The 20327-nt window shown below is 37.8% G+C and overlaps 1 protein-coding gene across 2 annotated transcripts in view; it reads right to left on the bottom strand.

The window, feature by feature from the left end:
• The window catches only part of RSPRY1 (ring finger and SPRY domain containing 1), a 46891-nt gene that overhangs the window by 25565 nt on the left and 999 nt on the right, over positions 1 to 20327 (bottom strand). For both annotated transcript variants that reach the window (XM_032613801.1, XM_032613800.1), the window contains exons 2-5: positions 6756 to 7260; positions 2310 to 2362; positions 1509 to 1621; positions 68 to 194 (exon numbers count right to left, since the gene is read on the bottom strand). In XM_032613801.1, the coding sequence (XP_032469692.1) occupies positions 68 to 194; positions 1509 to 1621; positions 2310 to 2362; positions 6756 to 7105 (643 nt within the window). In that variant the 5' untranslated portion in view covers positions 7106 to 7260. The remainder of the gene's footprint in view (positions 1 to 67; positions 195 to 1508; positions 1622 to 2309; positions 2363 to 6755; positions 7261 to 20327) is intronic.

Raw genomic sequence — 20327 nt, 5'->3', positions numbered from 1 at the left:
GCAGTGCCATCTTCCCCTTGATGTTAAACAACTTAAGATCTTCCTTGATGGAGCTTCCCAGAGTTACCTGCTAGTTTCTCAGCCAAGCAGCCTAGGACTGCAGATGTGTTCCTGTGTTTGGCAGGATGACCTGAGTCCTGGCAAGCTACTTCTCCATTTAAGTTGAGAATTTCAGTCAATTTCTGGAGTGCATCCTAAAAACAAAAATGTATAAACGGATTTGATAAATATATTACTTAGGTTTTTTTTTTCCTCAAGGTAATTCTTTGACACAAAAGCAATAACCATGTGTTAAATTAACTCAGAATGACCATACAAAAATGATATAATATAGTCACAGGATACCATTTTTTTTTTTTTTTTTTTTTTTTTTTTTTTAGGATACCATTATTTTTTAAATTTTTATTTTATTTATTTATTTTTGTTTTTTGCGGTACACGGGCCTCTCACTGTGTGGCCTCTCCTGTTGCGGAGCACAGGCTCCGGACGCACAGCCTCCGCGGCCATGGCTCACAGGCCCAGCCACTCCGCAGCATGTGGGATCCTCCCGGACCGGGGCACGAACCTGCGTCCCCTGCATCGGCAGGCGGACTCTCAACCACTGCGCCACCAGGGAAGCCCAGGATACCATTATTGATGGGAAATATTATTTGATCAACCTGAAAGTTTTCTTAAATGAATTGCTAGATTCCATTTAATTCAAAATGTACCAGTTGTATCAAATATATGCTATATACTCGAGTCGTTAAACAGAGTAAATCCACCCAAATGCCAGTATGATTGATAACAATAGGGCCTAGTGATACTAAAGTAAAAAGTTTCTTACAAATTTTTTTTTATCAATCAAGAACAAATATCACCAGAATTTTAAAGGCAAAGACTTTAAAAGACTAGGCAAAGGTCAATTCACCAGTGACAAGGCCAAAGACTTTTCCCTCTGTCCATGTTTTCCATGTTAGGCCCAAATGTCTGAGGCTTTAAACAAATGAAAGATGCCAGAGTCCAAAATTTTTAAAAAAGGATTCCACAGACCATATGGAATAAGGCAATGAAAGTTAGATACTTTCATTCTACATAAGGGATAATCAAAGTTATGCCAATATTTAATATGTTTAAGACTCAAAAGTACTTTTGGTATAACAGTGTTTTCTCTTAATAGAAAATGTTTAAAAAACTTTTGTTATGAGGAAATTGTTTGGAGAGAGATAAAATCAGCTCAGCAACTGAACATTCTTTTCTAGTTTCAAAGATTGCCATTTCAGATATAAATGCTTCCATTTTTAACATTTTAAAAATTTTAAACTAAAGTTTTAGAGTAAGCTATTGACAGAAAGAGGATGTAGCAATTTATTAGTAATAAAAAACAAGTTTACATAATGAAATTAACATTAAATAAAACAGACCCAAAATATATAAAAAGAAATGCATTATATCAAATGTTCTTTGTGGTCATTCATCCTGTGTTTAAGCGGAGATGTCAGTTTCATAAACGATAAGTATTAACTTACTTTAGTGGGCAATGGACATTCATCTAGTAATAATGTTATAACAGCTGGTCCCAGTGGATCTTCCAATGGAATAACTCTAATTAAAGACTGGACAACGTCCAACCATCCTTCATCTAGGAGCAAATCAAGAAGATTATACGATGGAGCCATATTTTAAAAATGTGAATATATAACTTACAACACAAGATGACTTCACATTAAAATAGAAACACTCTTGGAAAACAGAAACATCCTATAGCTTTTAAGCAGCTAGTATTTGGTATGGACATGGTCATCAACTGCTAGTCATCACAGTAGAGACAAAGAATCCTAACTTACAGGACTCTGGTGATTTGGGGGTATCTTTATTTGAAGAACATTTAAGCTATGGTTCTGGGTTCTCAAATTATGATTAAATAGTTTCCAGCATCTTATTTATGACATAGGAGTTAACTGAGAAGATTAAGTATCTGAAACAGCTGGCTCTATTTTCAGAATGACATTTAGGAAATTGAGGGACAAAAAAGTTATCCTCCCCATTCTAGAAGAGTTATAGTCGAAGATCTGTCAATGCCAAAAATAATTTTATTTTAATAATTTTAGTGAGATAAAACCATTACTGAAATATGCAGCATATACTCAGGATACAATACCGTGCTTATTAATTATTGTCCTTATACAAGAAAATTTCCATAGACTAGGGGGTCTTTTCTTCATCATATGTGTTAAGTATTTTTGAAGTCTTTTATTAAAAAAAAAAAAAGTGGCTACACTTCTTCATGATCATTAATTAGGAAGTATTTTAAAAAACTTTAAAAATACCTGTTTCTGCCATTTCGTGCAATGTAATCATTGAATAAGGAGGTTCCTGATCACTGAAAAACAAACATTCAAGACATCAAACTTGAAGAAATAAGAAATGACAATTTCAAATAAAAGTTCAAACTGGAAGTGTGGGGGCAGGAAGAGAAAGAAATGTACATTAGTGAGCGTAGAGAAAGAGACGGAGGAGACAACCAGAGCTATAATCTATAAGGACAAACGCACACCACATGTGCTCATTTCCAAGGTTACTGTCTATGATGGCCCACAAATAAAATGGGCACAAGGGCACATGAAAGGACCACCATGTAGCCTGAAGTCAAAGCATGGGACTAATACTGGAGCCCAGAGCCCACTTTCAGCTTTACCTCTAGTGGCCCAATGCCAATAGAGACAAGCCAGGGAGGCCAACATCATCTTCCTCACATGTACCTCAAAGAATCACCAGGAAGGGAGACGACAATCCCAAATGAGGACTTACAGAAGCAAGGGCCTACGTAACATCTTCATTTTTAAGTGTTCTTCTGGTAAATATCACTATGTGCTTAAACTTCATAAAATGGTGTTAGAAGAAAAAGAAATCAAACTTAAGCTACTTAATCTTCTAGTCACTGCTCTAAAATGGCATTTTCCCCTTAATTCAGTGGACTTTCAAACTGTGATCTCAGGAATCCAAAGAGGTGCTTTAGGGGAACTTTTTTTTTTTTTTTTTGCTGTATGTGGGCCTCTCACTGTTGTGGCCTCTCCCATTGCGGAACACAGGCTCCGGACACACAGGCTCAGCAGCCATGGCTAATGGGCCCAGCCGCTCCGCGGCATGTGGGATCTTCCCGGACCAGGGCACGAACCCGTGTCCCCTACATCGTCAGGCGGACTCTCATCCACTGCGCCACCAGGGACCCTAGGGGAACTTTTAATAATGAATGAAATATTTCCCATCAAACAATGATAATCTAATTATTTAACGAGTATATTCACTGCTTATTTGTTTACATATCGTGGCTCTCTGTTTCACTGTGGAAAAAAAACAAAAACAAAAACTATTGTCTTCAATCTTTTAATCCTCAGAATAACCTTGCAATATGCGAATTACTAAATTCATTTCAGGTACTCATTAGGTGCCGGTGTTTGACACATCCTGCGCCTTTTCATAATAAGGGAAAATTCTTATTTAAAAGAATTGTCTTAAATGATATAACTAACTGATACAAACGTTGCTCTGGGGCAATCTGGCAATAATGAAATTACGTATGCATATACTCAACAATGCTAGAGAAATTATTACACAGGTGCATATGAGGTTATTTGCTGCAATGTTATTTGTAGAAACAAAAAATTTAGAAGTAGTGACCTAAGTGACTGTCACCAGATTATATGATAACAAAATATAGTAATTTTGAGCATACAGAGGAATACTCTGTAGCAGTCAGAAGCAGTTGTAGCTTTATAGGTCTCAAATATAATGTTGAGAGAAGTTAAAACCAAAGAGACTTCTGTGTTATGTAAAATTTTAAAATCATACACAAAACAATATTTATAAACTTCCTATACAGACATAGACAAACATATGCCAAGCATATTGGAAGAACATACCTTAAATTCAGTAGAATGATTACCTACTGATATTTGGAGGTGGGTGGTAAAAAGGACAATGGGATTAGGGAAGAAGGACAAACTAATAAAAATATGACAAGATCAGTGACCAATAACGAATATGAGCACCTGAATTCTATACAGACACACTTAAAGGACATACACATCCCTACACTCAAAAAAACAAGATAAAATTCTTTGTGGAACAGAAATAGAGCAGAAACTTCCGGTGGAAGACAAAAGCTAAAGTCATACGACTACTGGGTTCTGGGTCAAGAACTAGACAGAGGTCACCAGGAGCTTTATGCCTGCAAGGCAGGTAATGGGGACCAAAACCCCACCTGTGCAAGTGATGGAGCAGAGACTCACCAAATAAAGTGGGAACAGGGTACTGCTCTCAGTGAAAGGAGTTGCAGAGCTCTGAATGATAATCTGAGCTGCAACCGGTATAAACCTGCAAGTCTCTGGTGACAGAAAAAGGCAGAGAAAGCCATGCAGCAGGACCTGGGCTTCTTACAGTAGGATGGGAACTCAGAACCACCACTTTTAGGTTCAGCTGTGGACTGAAGGTCCCTGAGACCCAGATGGAGACAACAAAGGTGTCAGAGAGAAAGGGAGAAAAAGACAGGGAACACACACACACACACACACACACACACACACACACACACACAGAGTGAGGAAAAAAACTTCCATCAGGAGGAGCCTGCAAATTAAAATTCCAAAGTCATGTGAATAACATTAATACCATTAGCAATCTGAGGGTAAAGTTACTACCAAAAAAAAAAAAGCAAATAATCAAACTTCAAAATGATTTTAAAATAAGTGTATTTCAAGTGTATTTCCTGTAGCAGGTCTCTCACTATGCCATTAAGAACTGTACTGTCCTCTCAAATCAAAGTCATCCTCTCCTAAGTAACAAGGAGAGAGGAGAACAATAAATATAGGTCATTTTATAATTGTGATATCTGCATACACCCTTTTACATATATTCTTACTAAGCCCATCTGTCCTGTCTTTTATGTTTAGTTTTAATAGCCTTATAAACTTCGCAGGTTAAGAAATTCTTTTCTTTAGCAGTTTAAAAAAAATAAGCTATGTAACTATGTTTACAAACTGTCTGAACCCCGTTTTGCCATTATATTTTCCAACATGTCCCTTCATACTTGCTCTGCATCTGCCTAATTTTTCCATTCTCAGAAGAGTTTTAACTATAATTTAGTACAAACAGGTTTAAGGTAAAAGTTAGGCTGTTATTCAAGTGTACACTACTTGCCTCACATAAGTGGATTATGTGCTTTAGCAACAAGTTTTCTTATAATTTGTAATATTTTCCTGAAGCTTGGAATTAAAGCTCCTCCTGCTTTGCCCCCACACTCTCTTAATCACCCTTTTAAAAAATACAGCGAAGTCTATTCTGTACCTGTTTTTCCAATGGGCTTAAATAACACTGCTGTGGTTTACTTCCTTATTTGGGAAGGACAACTTTTCATTACAATTTCACAGCACGTTTTAAATGTCACTGTGAAGAAACTTTACATAACAGCTTCTAGACCCTTGCTTGAATTTAGAGGATGTAAATGGCATAGAGTTATATTCAACAGATATTTCCCACAAACATATAAAGATTACATTAAATTAATTCAGGTACCAGAACTACTTCAAAGGCAGGTTTTAGTAAACTTAGGAAGGCCTTTCTGAATTGGTTATGGTGAATATTTGTAAGAACTACCTTCCCCCAGCATGCTCTATGGCAGATAGAAAAATATGCAAAATAAATTTATTTCTATGAGGAAAAAAAAAATACCTCAGAATAATATGCACAGGTATACCTTGCTTTATGCTATACTTTCTCAGGAATAAACAAAACTGTGTTTTTATAAATGTGATTATCAAATATTTAGATACTTAAATATATAATACTAGCTGACCCTGAAGCAAAAAGAACCCAGATAGAACTTTTAAAAAAATACTGTCTTCTATTGAGCAATTGTTACATGCAAGGCACCGTACTAGATGCTTTATATATATTTTATCATGATAATCCTTGTAAGAAAGGTATTATTCTCCTTTTATAGATGAGGAATCTGAGGCTTAAAAGAAGTAATTTACTCAATGTCATGTAGCTAGTTAAGGGGCTGGCCTAGAATTTGAACCTTTGTCCACCACGGTTCTAAAACTTACTCCTAACTACTGTGCTATAGGGTTAAGTTAAAATATTTTTTTCAACTTGAACAATGCCCTTTAATTTCACTGTTATTCAATCTGGGATTTCGTACTTAGACAAAGCAGAGGGGAAAACAAAACAGGTACAGGTGTGTCCTGCAGTTTCTTTTAATTTACAAGCTTCCCAAATGGATCTAAGAGGGCCAACTAAGGGATAAAAAAGAGGGAGAAGGATGAAAACTCTCCTTGACTTAAGTCCTTCCATTGCCAACAGAAGTTGCATGCAGCTATGCTCTTGGTAAAACAACTCATCTTGAATCTCTGGTCAGTGGAGTAGATAGTCAAGCAAGATAAGAGTGAGTCTTCATGAAACCATTACCTCTTGTAACTTCAACACAAACTCACTCCATACTGACTACGTTCCCTAATAAAGATCATAGCTTTAAATAGTGTTTTCTGCTACAGAAATGTTTACACATTTCCCAACCGGTGTACATGTTAGCAAGTAAAAACATCAAACCTTATAATTTACTCTGCCATCAGAGGAGGAATAAAATATTCTCCCCTTGCCCTATGAGCAACAAGGCTTGGCGAATATATCCTAATGAAGGGAAGAAGTCCAAAAGTTATGGTTCCTGGCAGAAGACTTTTCATTAGATAGGAGGTGACCGTGAGCCAGATACTTACTTATCTACAAGAGTCCGTATGACTGCCAGTGTATCCAGCACTAGTCCGTCTACATTTTGTTTCTTTCTCCTTGGCTCGTGAGGTCCTCGGCCCCTCCTTGGTGGCCGAACAGGGTCCCGGGGTTGGCTCCTCATGTCAGCAGTGGGTACTGCACTGTTATCGGCCTGCTGCTGCTGGGTGTCAACACTGTCTTCTGCTCCACTGTCGTCTCGGCAGATACAGGAATTACCCATGGTAGCAGTGGCACCTCTAGTCCCCAGGAAGCGGGCTATGTGCTCCTCAAGAGTCAACAGCAGACCCTGGCCAAGGCTTCTGCTCACTAAGAACACAGCCCAACCAAAGATAATCATTTAGATAGTTTTCAGTTTTCCAAGTACTGTTGTCATAATCTGGATTTGAGGAACCTGCATCCTATTTGTTTTTAACAACTGAATGCTGAAGAAAGTTGCAGAGTTGATCTCCAACATTATCAATTACAAGGAATCCTGGTCATCCAGTGGCAGTTCTAAAAGAAAAAATGAAAAGGAAAATGAATAAAAGATTCTCACCTACTCAATTACTCAAACTTTCCTAGTTTGATATTATAGATATTAGGATTACAGTGAAGAATCATCTTTGGTTATTTTTATAGGTTTCTGACGCAAAGAGGTGTCTTTATATAAGAATTAACAACCAGTGGTTCCTTTCTATCATTATAGTATAAAGATGATTGCTAAACTATATCCTGGTAAACCACAGGAGTTACCATAGATTAAAAAAAAAAAATCTCTATCGATACAGAAATACAAGAGAAGAATGTGTTCAACTCTTTTAAGGGCTCCTTTTGTGGATTAAAAAAAAATTGTCTCCTTTCTTAATTTAAGTGTATGAGAAATTTTAATATGTTTCAAATAAAAATATCTAATTACAGATGTTTGTCTATATGGGGAAGGATGGCTACATGTATATGTATGGCTGAGTCACTTTGCTATACACCTGAAATGGTAACAATGTTGTTGATCTGCTATACTCCAATATAAAGTAAAGTTTAAAAAAAGGACAGAAAAAAAAAGTTATGATACCAACGTGATAGCACCCACATTATAACAAGAATAATAAAAGGATAGAGTGTTCTGTTTTTTTTTTTTTGCGGTACGCGGGCCTCTCACTGTTGTGGCCTCTCCCGTTGCGGAGCACAGGCTCCGGACGCGCAGGCTCAGCGGCCATGGCTCACGGGCCCAGCCGCTCCGTGGCACGTGGGATCTTCCCGGACCGGGGCACAAACCCGTGTCCCCTGCATCGGCAGGCGGACTCTCAACCACTGTGCCACCAGGGAAGCCCAGAGTGTTCTGTTTAAATTGCCCAAACTGCATAGATTTCCCATTTGGAGACACTCTTGAGAATTTACAGAAATCATATAAGTAGTTACAAAGTTTTTCTGTTATGTAAGCAAGACTCTGTTTTGGGGAAGGTAAATATATATCACAAGGTTACATTTTCACAATGATAAGTTTGTTGCACACAACTGCTACAAAGTTAAGAACAGGGATGCACCAATGATCTTTGTCTGAGCACCTCATATCAGGCACCAGGCTGGCACTGGCAGAATAAAGATGAACAAGATACAGTCCCCACCCTCCAGGAATTTGTGGATGGCCATTCTCATCCCACACAGCATGTTTATCATAAAAAAAAAAAAAAAGCCTAATGATAGAGCCAGCTCTTCATTAAGCTGAGGAAATCTGGTTACATGTAAAAAGAAGTAAAGATTTGGAAGCAGGAGACTAACGGTGGGGCTGGTAGCAAAAAGTAAAAAATCATGTTGAGACCTGAAGACTAGGACCCATAAGGACACAAACAGACACATAAGGATTAGAGACTGGTAGTCTCTACTCAACATTTGGCTATTTATAATTACATCCTCATATCTTGAGCACTGGCTCAGAAATAGATATAAATAAAATAATTTAGTGGGATCAGAAGCAAGAGAAAACTTATTTCTGTTATTTTGGACAGATCTGTAGTAAATTCTTTTAATATTTGCCCAGTCTAATTACTGCTCATAGGGGAAAAATGGAAGGGAAAAATATATATATAATATTTAATCTAATATGTAGAGAGGGGGAGGGACAGGGTAAGGGAGGGAGGGAAGAAGAGGAGAGAGGAGAGGCAATGGATAGACATTATCTCCCTCCAGACTACCAAGACAGCAATGGCTGAGCCAAGCAATATGACAGATGTTCCTGGTTCTCCCAACATAGTCAGGCTGTGTTCAAAATTTGGAGGTTGTACTTTAAAGGATGTGACTGAAGTATAGGTAGGAATATGACGCAGGGACTCAGCTGAAAATAACCTTTTAAAAGAAAACACAGTGGAAATTCCCTGGTGGTCTGGTGGTTAGGATTCAGCGCTTTCACTGCTGTGGCCCGGGTTCAATCCCCGGTCCGGGTTCAATCCCTGGTTGGGGGACTGAGATCCTGCAAGCCGTGTGGCACAGCCAAAAATAAATTAAAAATAAATAAATAAATGAAAGAGAACACATTCTAAAACAGTAAAGAGTGGAAGTAATACCATACCATTCCCATCACTGCAGGGACCAGGGTATATAATTCCCTCCAGAGGGTAGATAACCAAGAGATTTCAATGCTTAAAAGGAGACAGAAATCAGAAATAACTCTTTTAAAGGGTCCTTGGTATAAATTTCTGTTGATCTTATAAATTATGCTGGTTTCTGAGAAAGACCAAAAAGCAACATTTAAGAAGTGATGCTTTGGAACTTCCCTGGTGGTACAGTGGATAATACTCCGTGCTCCCAATGCAAGGGGCTCGGGTTCAATCTCTGGTCAGGGAACTAGATCCCACATGCATGCTGCATCTAAGAGTTCGCATGCCACAACTAAGGAGCCTTAGAGCTGCAACTAAGACCCAGCACAACCAAATAAAATTAAAAAAAAAAAAGAAGTGGTAAAATCTCAGACAGCAAACATTAGGTTAAAATAAAAAAGTGATGCGTTGGCCCTTCTCACAAGAAAGTTCACAGAGGAGGCACTGCTGGAACAATTTGGATGACAGGAGGTAAGAATCCAAGGTTTCTGGCAGGCCTGCCACTGGGCAGTAGCTTAGCTAATGTCACTTCCTTGAAATCTTAAATTATTAGATTAAAATTTTTTCATCCATTGATTTTTTAAAATTAATTTTTATTGGAGTATAGTTGCTTTACAACATCCATTGATTTTTTTTTAACATCTTTATTGGAGTATAATTGCTTTACAATGGTGTTAGTTTCTGCTTTATAACAAAGTGAATCAGCTATACATATAAATATATCCCCCTATCTCCTCCCTCTTGCGTCTCCCTCCCACCCTCCCTATCCCACCTCTAGGTGGTTACAAAGCACTGAGCTGATCTCCCTGTGCTATGCGGCTGCTTCCCACTAGCTATTTTACATTTGGTGATTTTTAAAAAATAAAAAGTGAGAGGGAATTCACTGGTGGTCCAGTGGCTAAGACTCTGTGCTTCCACTGCAGGGGGCACAGGTTCAATCTCTGGTCAGCGAACTAAGACCCCACATGCCGAAATGTGGCCCAAACAAATAAACAAAACCAAAAAACATAAAAAGTGAATACATGTTCATTTTAAGACCTAAATGCTGCAAAGGTCTTTTGCTCTTTTCTGAAAGGCTTTCTTCATAGCCCATTCCCTTCCCGGAGGTAACCGCTGCTAAAAGCTTCATGAATCTGTTTCCACACCTATTATTATGTACTTACAAATTGGCTTTAAAAAAATTAATTAGAACATCACCATATTTTCTATGATTTGCTTTTCCCCCCTTAACATCTTTCTATACCAGTATATATAAAACGACCTCATTCCGTTTAAGGCTGTACAGAAATCCATACTCTGGATTAACATAGTTTCTTAACCAATAGTCTATAAACGTCTGTGGCTAAGCCAGCTAATACTTTGCGGATGGCAGAATGTAGTGGTCCAAGATTTGATACAAGGCAACTCTACTTGGGAATGAACGCTCTGTCTTCTGGGGAGGTGCTCTCAATGTTATCAGAGCAGGAGGGAATTCCACTGGCTTCTCTAAAGCTCCAGAACCTTTCCATGCAATCAGTATGGAAGTTGGGATGGACATGACATGCAAACAGTAGATTCAATCCAACATGACACATTAAATTGGAGAAGGCATACCTAAGGGAGACAAATCAGGTAGTAAAAATATCGGCAATGATTTGAGGATGTCAAGGTGAGATAAGTCTCAGAAAACAAAGCCCTGAAGGGGAGAGAACAGGGGATCCTATAAAGTTACAGTTTAATGCTAACACTTGTAGAGCTATTTAGAATAACTAACAAGAAACAATGTTGCGAGTGATTGTAAGGAAAACAGTGGGTTAAAAATAAGTTTACAGACATTGAAAAACCAGTGGAAAAGTGTGAGTTATGATATATACATGATCTGTTAGGATACAACTAACTATCCATGTAAGGGGAAAGAGATTCCTATCACAAGCCATATGTGAAAATTCCAAATGGATGAAATTTTTAAATTAAAATATAAATACATAAGAAAGAAAGAAAGAAAGGAAGGAAGGAAGGATGGAAGTTTGTTGGATCTCAAATTCTTTTTTTTTTAAACATCTTTATTGGAGTATAATTGCTTTACAATGGTATGTTAGTTTCTGCTGTATAACAAAGTGAATCAGCTATATGTGTACATATATCCCCGTATCTCCTCCCTCTTGCGTCTCCCTCCCACCCATCCCTATCCCACCCCTCTAAGTGGTCACAAAGCACGGAGCTGATCTCCCTGTGCGATGCAGCTGCTTCCCACTAGCTATCTATTTTACACTTGGTAGTGTATATATGTCCATGCCACTCTCTCACTTTGTCCCAGCTTACCCTTCCCCCCTCCCCTTGTCCTCATCAAATTCTTAAACTTTATTCTATCCAAATATTTTTGCTAAGGCTTATTTAAACTGAATGTAGAATAATTAAATCTATGCAGATTTCCATTTAGTATATTTCAAAGCAAATGGAAGATATCCAATAATACAGGTATTTCTAAAAATCTGACTAATTTGGAGGTGAGGAGAATTAAATGTAGTGGGGTTTTTTTTGTTTTGTTTTTGCTTTTTTTCTATTTCCAAATTGAACTCAAGTATAGTTCAGGTCAATTTTTTCCAAAAGAGTCATTTTCCTTAAATGACCTAGAAAATGTTGTCAACTACAAAATTTGTCAGAGAAGGAAATGGAGTAAAAAAATACAAGTATTTTCAATATTTTAAAACCAAAGACTCTTTTTTAAGGACTATCTGTAAAGACCAGGTATAAATAAGTTAATTAGGGGGGAGAAGCCAGGAGGCATTTCAAAGCAAAGACTATATGAAACATACAAGGAAAAAATAAGAGCTGTTATCTTTAATTTTTTTCTGAAATGAGCATACAGAGTACTCTTGAGGGTTACAGCCAAAAGCAGGACAAATAAGTGAACAAAGCGTATGATCTTTCAGATTTATTCAGCACTAAAAAATGTATAGCTTTTCATCTGGAAATGGCTGTCACTTATGACACTTCTCAGAGACTAAATTGTGAATACCTTAGGCAAAAGACTGGGTAGTGAAGCTAAACAATTACACTTTAGACAGCTTCATTTTATCTCATTCCAAAAAGCATTATGTGGCCCACTTTCCAAAGACCATTGTTTTAAGACAGTAACATTCAATGTACAGATCTTGTACAGGATGCCAGAGGCCACCTACAGTACAAGGGCACTGGCTTTGCAGTCACACAGTTTGGGCACAGGTCTCAGCCCTGCAATATTTCCAAATATGCATTCTAATTATCCTGACTACTGACACACTTTAAAACATGGAGGGCTTCCCTGGTGACGCAGTGGTTAAGAATCCGCCTGCCAACACAGGGAACATGGGTTCGAGCCCTGGTCCATGATGATTCCACGTGCCGCGGAGCAACTAAGCCTGTGAGCCACAACTACTAAAGCCTGTGCACCTAGAACCTGAGCTCTGCAACAAGCACTGCAATGCGAAGCCCACGCACCACAATGAAGAGCAGCCCCCGCTCACCACAACTAGAGAAAGCCCGCACGCAGTAACGAAGACCCAACACAGGCAAAAATAAATAAATAAATAAAATAAAAAAACATGGAGATAGTAATAGTTCTTACACCTCATAGTAGTTCTATGAGGATTAAATGAAATAGTACATGTAAAATACATGGCACAGTGCCCAACATGTAAAATGGATCCCAAAATGCAAGATATTATAAAATGAGCAGGTAGCTAATCAGAAGTAACCAGATAATCTGGGAGGTGGGGGCTCTGGAATCAGATCTGTCTTAATTAAGAGCACTAAGATAACTAACAAACTCATCTTTTATAGAACTCGTCTACCCTGTACTGAAATAATTATTACTTATCTATACTTTTAGACAAAGAACCTTGGAAAAGATTGTAGCTTAATAATCCCAAAGGTGATGGGCATTAGAGTCACTTAGGTACTTCTTAAAATCCAAATTCCTCATTCTACTCCAAATAGCCAGCATCTGAATTTCTAGGATGTGGCCCAAGCAAGTGTTTCCTTAAAAGCTCCCCAGGTGATTCTGATGGTGGCCAGGTCTGGAAATCACTGTGCTACAGAACCCAACACAGAAACTGGCACCGTAGGCAGGACTTCCTGACTGAATGAAGGGACAAATTGAAACACTAAAGGGTGATTCTTCTGGGGTCTAAAAAGTTAATCTCCTTTTCCAGAAAAATGAACTGAGACTATCTTTGAACATAGTCTTTTGGAGAGGTTAGCCAAAATAACCATTAGGCAACATTTACATCCATTAGTGATCATGTACAGTACATACTAACACAATGAAACAGCTCCCTGTATTTCCCACCACATCCATCCTATGAAGCATCATACTGGACCTAGACAGTATCCTGCTTATGGGTAATGTTATCCAAGGGCTGACAGACAGAATGGAATGGAAAATGAGTAAGACTAGAGATTATGTAAAGGCAACACATTTGTAATACCTATATACTTCACCTTAAGTTTGAAGACTACTTAGCATTAGATGGTCAAGTCAGTTTTGACCAAAAAAAAAAGCTAGTCACATAATTTAAATATATACAATTATCAGATTTGCAGCTGTGGCAATCATCAACTGATTTCATGATAGTGATACCACTGGATGCCATTGCTTAGTAGAAATATTTTTCTTGGGCTTCCCTGGTGGCACAGTGGTTAAGAATCCACCTGCCAATGCAGCGGACAAGGGTTCGAGCCCTGGTCCACGAAGATCCCACATGCTGCAGAGTAACTAAGCTCGTGTGCCACAACTACTGAGCCTGCGTTCTAGAGCCTGCGAGCCACAACTACTGAAGCCCGGGCGCCTAGAGCCTGTGCTCCTCAACGAGAAGCCGCGCCCCACAACGATGAGTAGCCCCCGCTCGCCGCAACTAGAGAAAGCCTGCGGGCAGCAACGAAGACCCAACACAGCCAAAAATAATAAATAAATAAATAAAAATAAATTTATTTAAAAAAAAAGAAATACTTTTCTTACCATCTAAATGGTAATGCTTTTTAAATCGTTACACTGTTCATGACTATTTTGCTAAAAGGGCATAATTACAAACATTTCCTTTGCAAATCTACTTCTCTGAAGTGTAGTATTATTTATTTTTATCCTCCCCCTTTGAAAAAAGAAAGACTATTCTTTCCATTTCTATATCATTTATGATTTATTAATTTTACATTTTATATGTTTTAAAGCCGCTCTGAGAGGGGGGAAAAAACAAACTTGGGCTCTCAGTAAGTTTAGTGTTAAAGGAGTGAGGTCTGGTTCAAAAAACACAGACCTCTACCATCATAAACAGCTCACCACAGAGACATCTGCCAAATGGCCTAACCCTCTCTAACAAATGGTCCAGGAATCAATGATTCATCTCTTCAAATATTTGCTTGCATTCAATCATAATACAGCTCAGTGACTTTAAGAATACTTTCTTTTCTCTGAAAATAAGACTTCAGGATTGTGCTGCCAAGACAGGAGAGGCTGGTTAAATGAATGACCATAGGAAGAAAAACCAAACTTTGGGCATAAAATTACTATCGCTGTCATCTTTACCTCATTGTTCCAAAACAGTGGGATGCAGGACTTTTTTCCAATCCACCACCCGAAGGCTAAATTGTATAGCATGAACAATAACAATATATAATACACTGGAAATATTAACTATTTTCTCTCCTTAGAAAATGTTTTGGATTTTTCCCCTAAGACAGTGAATGCATTACAAGTGATAGCTTCTAGTGTTCACTATGCCCCTCGGACATTTTATTATGAAAAATTTCAAACATATAGCAAAGGTGAATTTTACAGTGAACACCTATATACCCAGCACCTAGATTCTACCATTTACATTTTACTATACTTGCTTTATCACATCTCTAACCATCATCAATCCACCTATTTTTTTTGATGCATTTCAAAGGCATCAGTATACTTCCCCCTAAAAAATTCAGTATGCATATCACTAACTGGACTTCAATATGTTTTGAGGTTACATTTATATGTAATGAAATGTACAGGTCTTAAGCATGTACGTGCTGAACTTTGTCTAGTGCGTATACCTGTATAACTCAAACCCTATCAAGATAGGGAAACTTACCCAGAAATATATTTGCTTTTAAAATATCCTGCAGGACGCCCCAATGACCACAATTTTCTTGTATTTAAATGGGGAAAACTTGGAGGGCAACAAGATTCTTTGGTAGCAAAGTAGATAAGAAAGGTGTATTGTATATCAAGAGTACACTTGCCAGTTGAAACAGAAACCACCTAAAGACATTTTAACAAGAGCATTTTTTGTCTCTAGACTCTAAGGTATCTGATATTCAGGGGAAAGGGAAGTGAAAGATTGTGAAATATTTGGTTGGAACTTCACTTTTCCCCCAAAAGGAAAGGCAGCTCTGATAAGATATTTTTACATGTCATCCAGGTGTCCAAAACTGTCTGCAGTGGCACTGGGCACTTGAGGTTTAAGTCACATAGAGTATTCTTATCCCCTGCATTGTAACCTTCAAGTTGTCTGGGAAAAGCACTGAATGATTCTGATATTTCTCTTATGCACTGAGGTTGGTTTAAGAAAGTACATCTTTGAGGTAAAAGTAGATAATTTTTCTGGTTGAATTGTTAGAGAAGGAGTATTTATGGCTAGGACAGAGTAAGGGATTTCCAGAAGCAAATAACAGTAAAAAAGAGAGGGGAAAAAAAAAAAAAGAGAAATGAATAATCCCTGCCTGGTCTCAAAGTTTGAAAAATTTGCCTTGGACCCAAAAAGGAAATGCTAAGGAAGAACTGAGGTAAGTGCTAATGATGGCTATCATTCAGAGGAGAAAAACAAATGTAATACTCCATGCTGTTTGGGATTTTCACCTCCAGGAGACCAAATAACAGGAAATAATATAGATGTGTCATTCAAACACACACATGATTAACAAATCTGAAGGAAAAGGACTTTTCTGTTATAGGAAACTCTTTGCTATTAAGAAAAGCAAACAAAATGTGTAAACAGTATGAATAGCAACACTTTCCTTAATGAGATCCACTTAAAGTGGTGTCTGAAAACACTCAATTGCACTCTCGACTGTATACCTACCAGAACCTAACAGGCATTCAATAAGCATTTTAAGTGAGTTTATTCTAAAATCTGTAAAGGGGATATATGTATATGTATAACTGATTCAGTCTGTTATAAAGCAGAAACTAACACACCGTTGTAAAGCAATTATACTCCAATAAAAATGTTAAAAAAATCTGTAAAAAAATATTTATCTCTTTGAGAAGCTGAGACAACATCACTCAATAAATATGAATCTAATGCTTATATGCCAGGCACAGAGCAAAGATGAAAACAGGTCCCTTGTGCTGTTCTTAAAGGGATGAAGGACAGACAACACAGAGTGCCCAACCCATAATATAGCACCTGCCACAGAAGTCCATGCATATAGTGTCAGGTTCACTAGGAGGAGGCCTCTCGTTCCCCCATTCTTCCAGTGGAAAAGGAACTTAGTAACATTCAAGTATCTCCATAGGAGCAAGTTTTTAGGTGACTGTATAAATCAGCATTAGCAAAAGAGGAATGAAGGATTTATATTTGCACTGCAACACATTCATGTCTTAAATAAGCCAAAATATTGTTGGTACAAATATCCCTGACCACACAGTGAAAGTTAACTGAAAGTCCATAAATTAAATTGATAAAGATGAAGCTAACAGTAACTCTAATGAAAAATAAAGAGGAAACATGATGAAAAACCGAGATCAATTTGAGACAATACTGATGATGCATCCCAAATAAGCATCATCCCTTCCTGAATATTGTAGGAATCCCCATTCTGCATATGACATGTAAGAAGCTTTGCATTGGTGCCAAGTTTCCCATGACAGTACTTCCTGGGAGAAAAAGGTATTAGAGATAACAGTAAACTCTAATGCTGTGCTAGTTTTAGTTTATGAATATTATGTTTTAGTACTCCTTAATAATTTACTTGGCAGGTTATTAATAAGTAGCCTTTAGGCATAGGTAGGTATGAACAACTATGAAGCAATAAGAATTGAAAAAAAGGAGAGGGGCCAGGTAGGAGCCATACTTTGAGAATCATTGCATTAAAGGAGCACAGATGAGGAAACTTAATTCTTCAGGAGGTAGAAGGGGTAAGAAAAAAAAACTAACACTGAAACATTAAGCTGAGGTAATAATAAACCTGCCAAGTAAGGTATTTCAAAACCTTCTACTTGATGTATATATACATACATGAAATTATGCTTGGAAACTATAATTTCAAGCAATAAGAAAGCTACATACAGGGTTCATTCCTTAACAAACTTAAGGAGTGCATCAATCCTTTGCTGTCTCAAATGCATTCTTAGTTTTCAAAAGCTTAGAGAGGGAGAAAGGGGAATATTCTCTAAGAGCTTATCACTATTTATTAGATAACTTTATCTCATTTAGCCTTGTATATATCATAGTTATCTACAGTTAAACATGCTTTTACATACTGAACCAGCAAGCATTCCCTTTTGGAATGGACACTGAGAGTAAAATATAACAAATATGTACTTTTTTTTAATCATAAAGGTTGGCAAGAAAACTATATCAAAAGCCAACTTATTGAACAGATAAACCAAAGGGCACATATTCACTTTTTTGCATTCCTAAAAGTTGTGAAAGTCTCCTCCTAAGCTGGTGGCCCAAGTTATGGCATTTACTACTTCATAACTGTTCTGTTCTTCAATTTTCTAACTTGCATACCAGGAAAAAACTATCCAAATTCAATGGTAAATGCCTTGAAAAATGCCCAAATATTTGAAGAGAAGCTAAATAGATACTTTACTACCCACCCTTCCCCAGCCATAACTCTTTTGAAGTAGATTACCGTTGTTCTACCGTGGTTCCTGTCTGTGATGCCTAATGACTTTTCACTTACTTTTGCAACCCTGCGACGGTCACATCCTACTTTACAAGAATCCCACCACAAAACAGAAAATTTCCAATTTAAAGTAGCATAATAGTGAGACTTCCCTAGTGGTGCAGTGGTTAAGAATCCACCTGCGGATGCAGGGGACACAGGTTCGATCCCTGGTCCGGGAAGATCCCACATGCCACGGAGCAACTAAGCCTGCGTGCCACAACTACTGAGCCTGTGCTCTAGAGCCCGCGTGCCACAACTACTGAAGCCCGCGTGCCTAGAGCCCGTGCTCCACAGCAAGAGAAGCCACCTCAATGAGAAGCCCACACCCTGCAATGAAGAGTAGCCCCCGCTTGCCACAATTAAGAGAGAAAAGACTGCACGCAGCAACGAAAACCCAACACAGCCAAAAAAATATATTAATTTAAAAAAACAGTAGCGTGATAACGATTACCATCTCAAGAATTCCTAATAATTTTCAAACTATATGGGTACTAGATTGTCCAAGAGAGTTGTATTTTAAAGAATGCAAAATGACTTCTCATTTCATTATAACAAATTACTTCATTATTAGGAAAAGCAGAGGCAATTCCTGATAGACTGAATTAAGCTCATGAGTTGAAACAGACTGTAATAAATTCACTTTAGGAACACACAATGCTTTTTTTTTTCATTATACTCTTGCCAAAACATACTTCAAAGTTGTTGTTTTCCCCTATTCACTACAGAATAGCATACTACTACATAAAATGCTAAGATTTTATTTTCTCTTGATTCTTGGCCAATTTACTAACTGGAAAGTTATTTTGCTGACAAAGCAGAAAAAGTCCACATAGAGTATGCTGGAACACTTCCTATAGTCAATAACGTAAAAATCATCATGGAGTACAGAAATAATGAAAACAGCAAAAGCAGGACACAGACCTTAAGCAGTAGGTCTGGACGACATGTACCCTGGGAACCAGAAAGCTCACAAAATCACCACAGTGATTTTTTCAAAAAAGACTCATGGAACATAAGATTAGAAAAACAGGAAGTTCAAGTCGGCTTTTTGTTTTTTAAAAAAAAACTTCAAAAATCACAAATTACTAAATATTTGTTAAACCAGCTCTAACAAATACAACTAAACAAAAATTAGGAAAATGTCAGACATGGGCACAGTACGTATACCCTCACAGAGGGAGCTACAAGGCAAGATGTCACCCCAGGAAATGCAAACTATATATGGTGAAAAGTAGAAAAAACCACTGTGGAAGAGAAATATAAAAGCAATAGCTAATGCGCCTCATAATCTATAGTTTGGGGCTACTACAGGAAGGCATAGTATTCATGGAAAAAAGAGGAGGTCTCATTTATAAAATCACAACTGAGGGAGGAAACATGATAGTCACTACCTGTAGACATCCAAAGGCCACAAATACATATATATGGGAAAATGGGAGGTAGTTTACAATATTGAGATCAAATTACCTACAAGAAAATTTCAGCTGTCAGAAAAAAAAATTCCCGAAGGAAAAGATTATATCATAGGGCTATCTTCTGCCAGTACCATCAGAAGTTCAAAGTAAATTAAAACTCTGGGAGCAAAACTGGAAATCCCTCTACCCCCATCTAAGCAGGGGTTGAAATCATGGGTTTAAAATTATATGACCTACAAAGCTGTAAACCTTGAAGCTTTCGGTACAATATGGCTTCCAACACTCCATAGGTGATCAACAAGTGTATTAAATGCTAATCCCTTACATCTACATATTGCTTTACAGTTTAGAAAGTGCCTTCACTTTCATTTCTCAACAGCAACCCCTTTGATGGTAGAATCACAGTACTTTACTTCCACACAGCTTGTAGTCTGTAAAGTACTTTCACACACTGTTATTTTACAGAAGAGACCCAAGGAGGTTAAGGAGGAGGAGATGGTAGGTAAGGGGCCTGGACAACCAAGGGACTCTATTCAGTCAGTTAAATAGACACTTCTAACCTTTAGAAGTTCAAAGTACAACACTCCAGGGGGAGCAACCTCATTCAGCTATACAGGATAGAACGCCAGAGTCTCAGTGGACCATTTCTGCCTCTACCTCCGCCCCCAAAGACAGGGAAACTGAG

The sequence above is a fragment of the Phocoena sinus genome, chromosome 19 (genome assembly GCF_008692025.1).
Source record: "Phocoena sinus isolate mPhoSin1 chromosome 19, mPhoSin1.pri, whole genome shotgun sequence".
Taxonomy (NCBI): domain Eukaryota; kingdom Metazoa; phylum Chordata; class Mammalia; order Artiodactyla; family Phocoenidae; genus Phocoena; species Phocoena sinus.
Note: the sequence above shows the minus strand (reverse complement) of the source record. Positions and strands in the feature narration are given on the sequence as shown.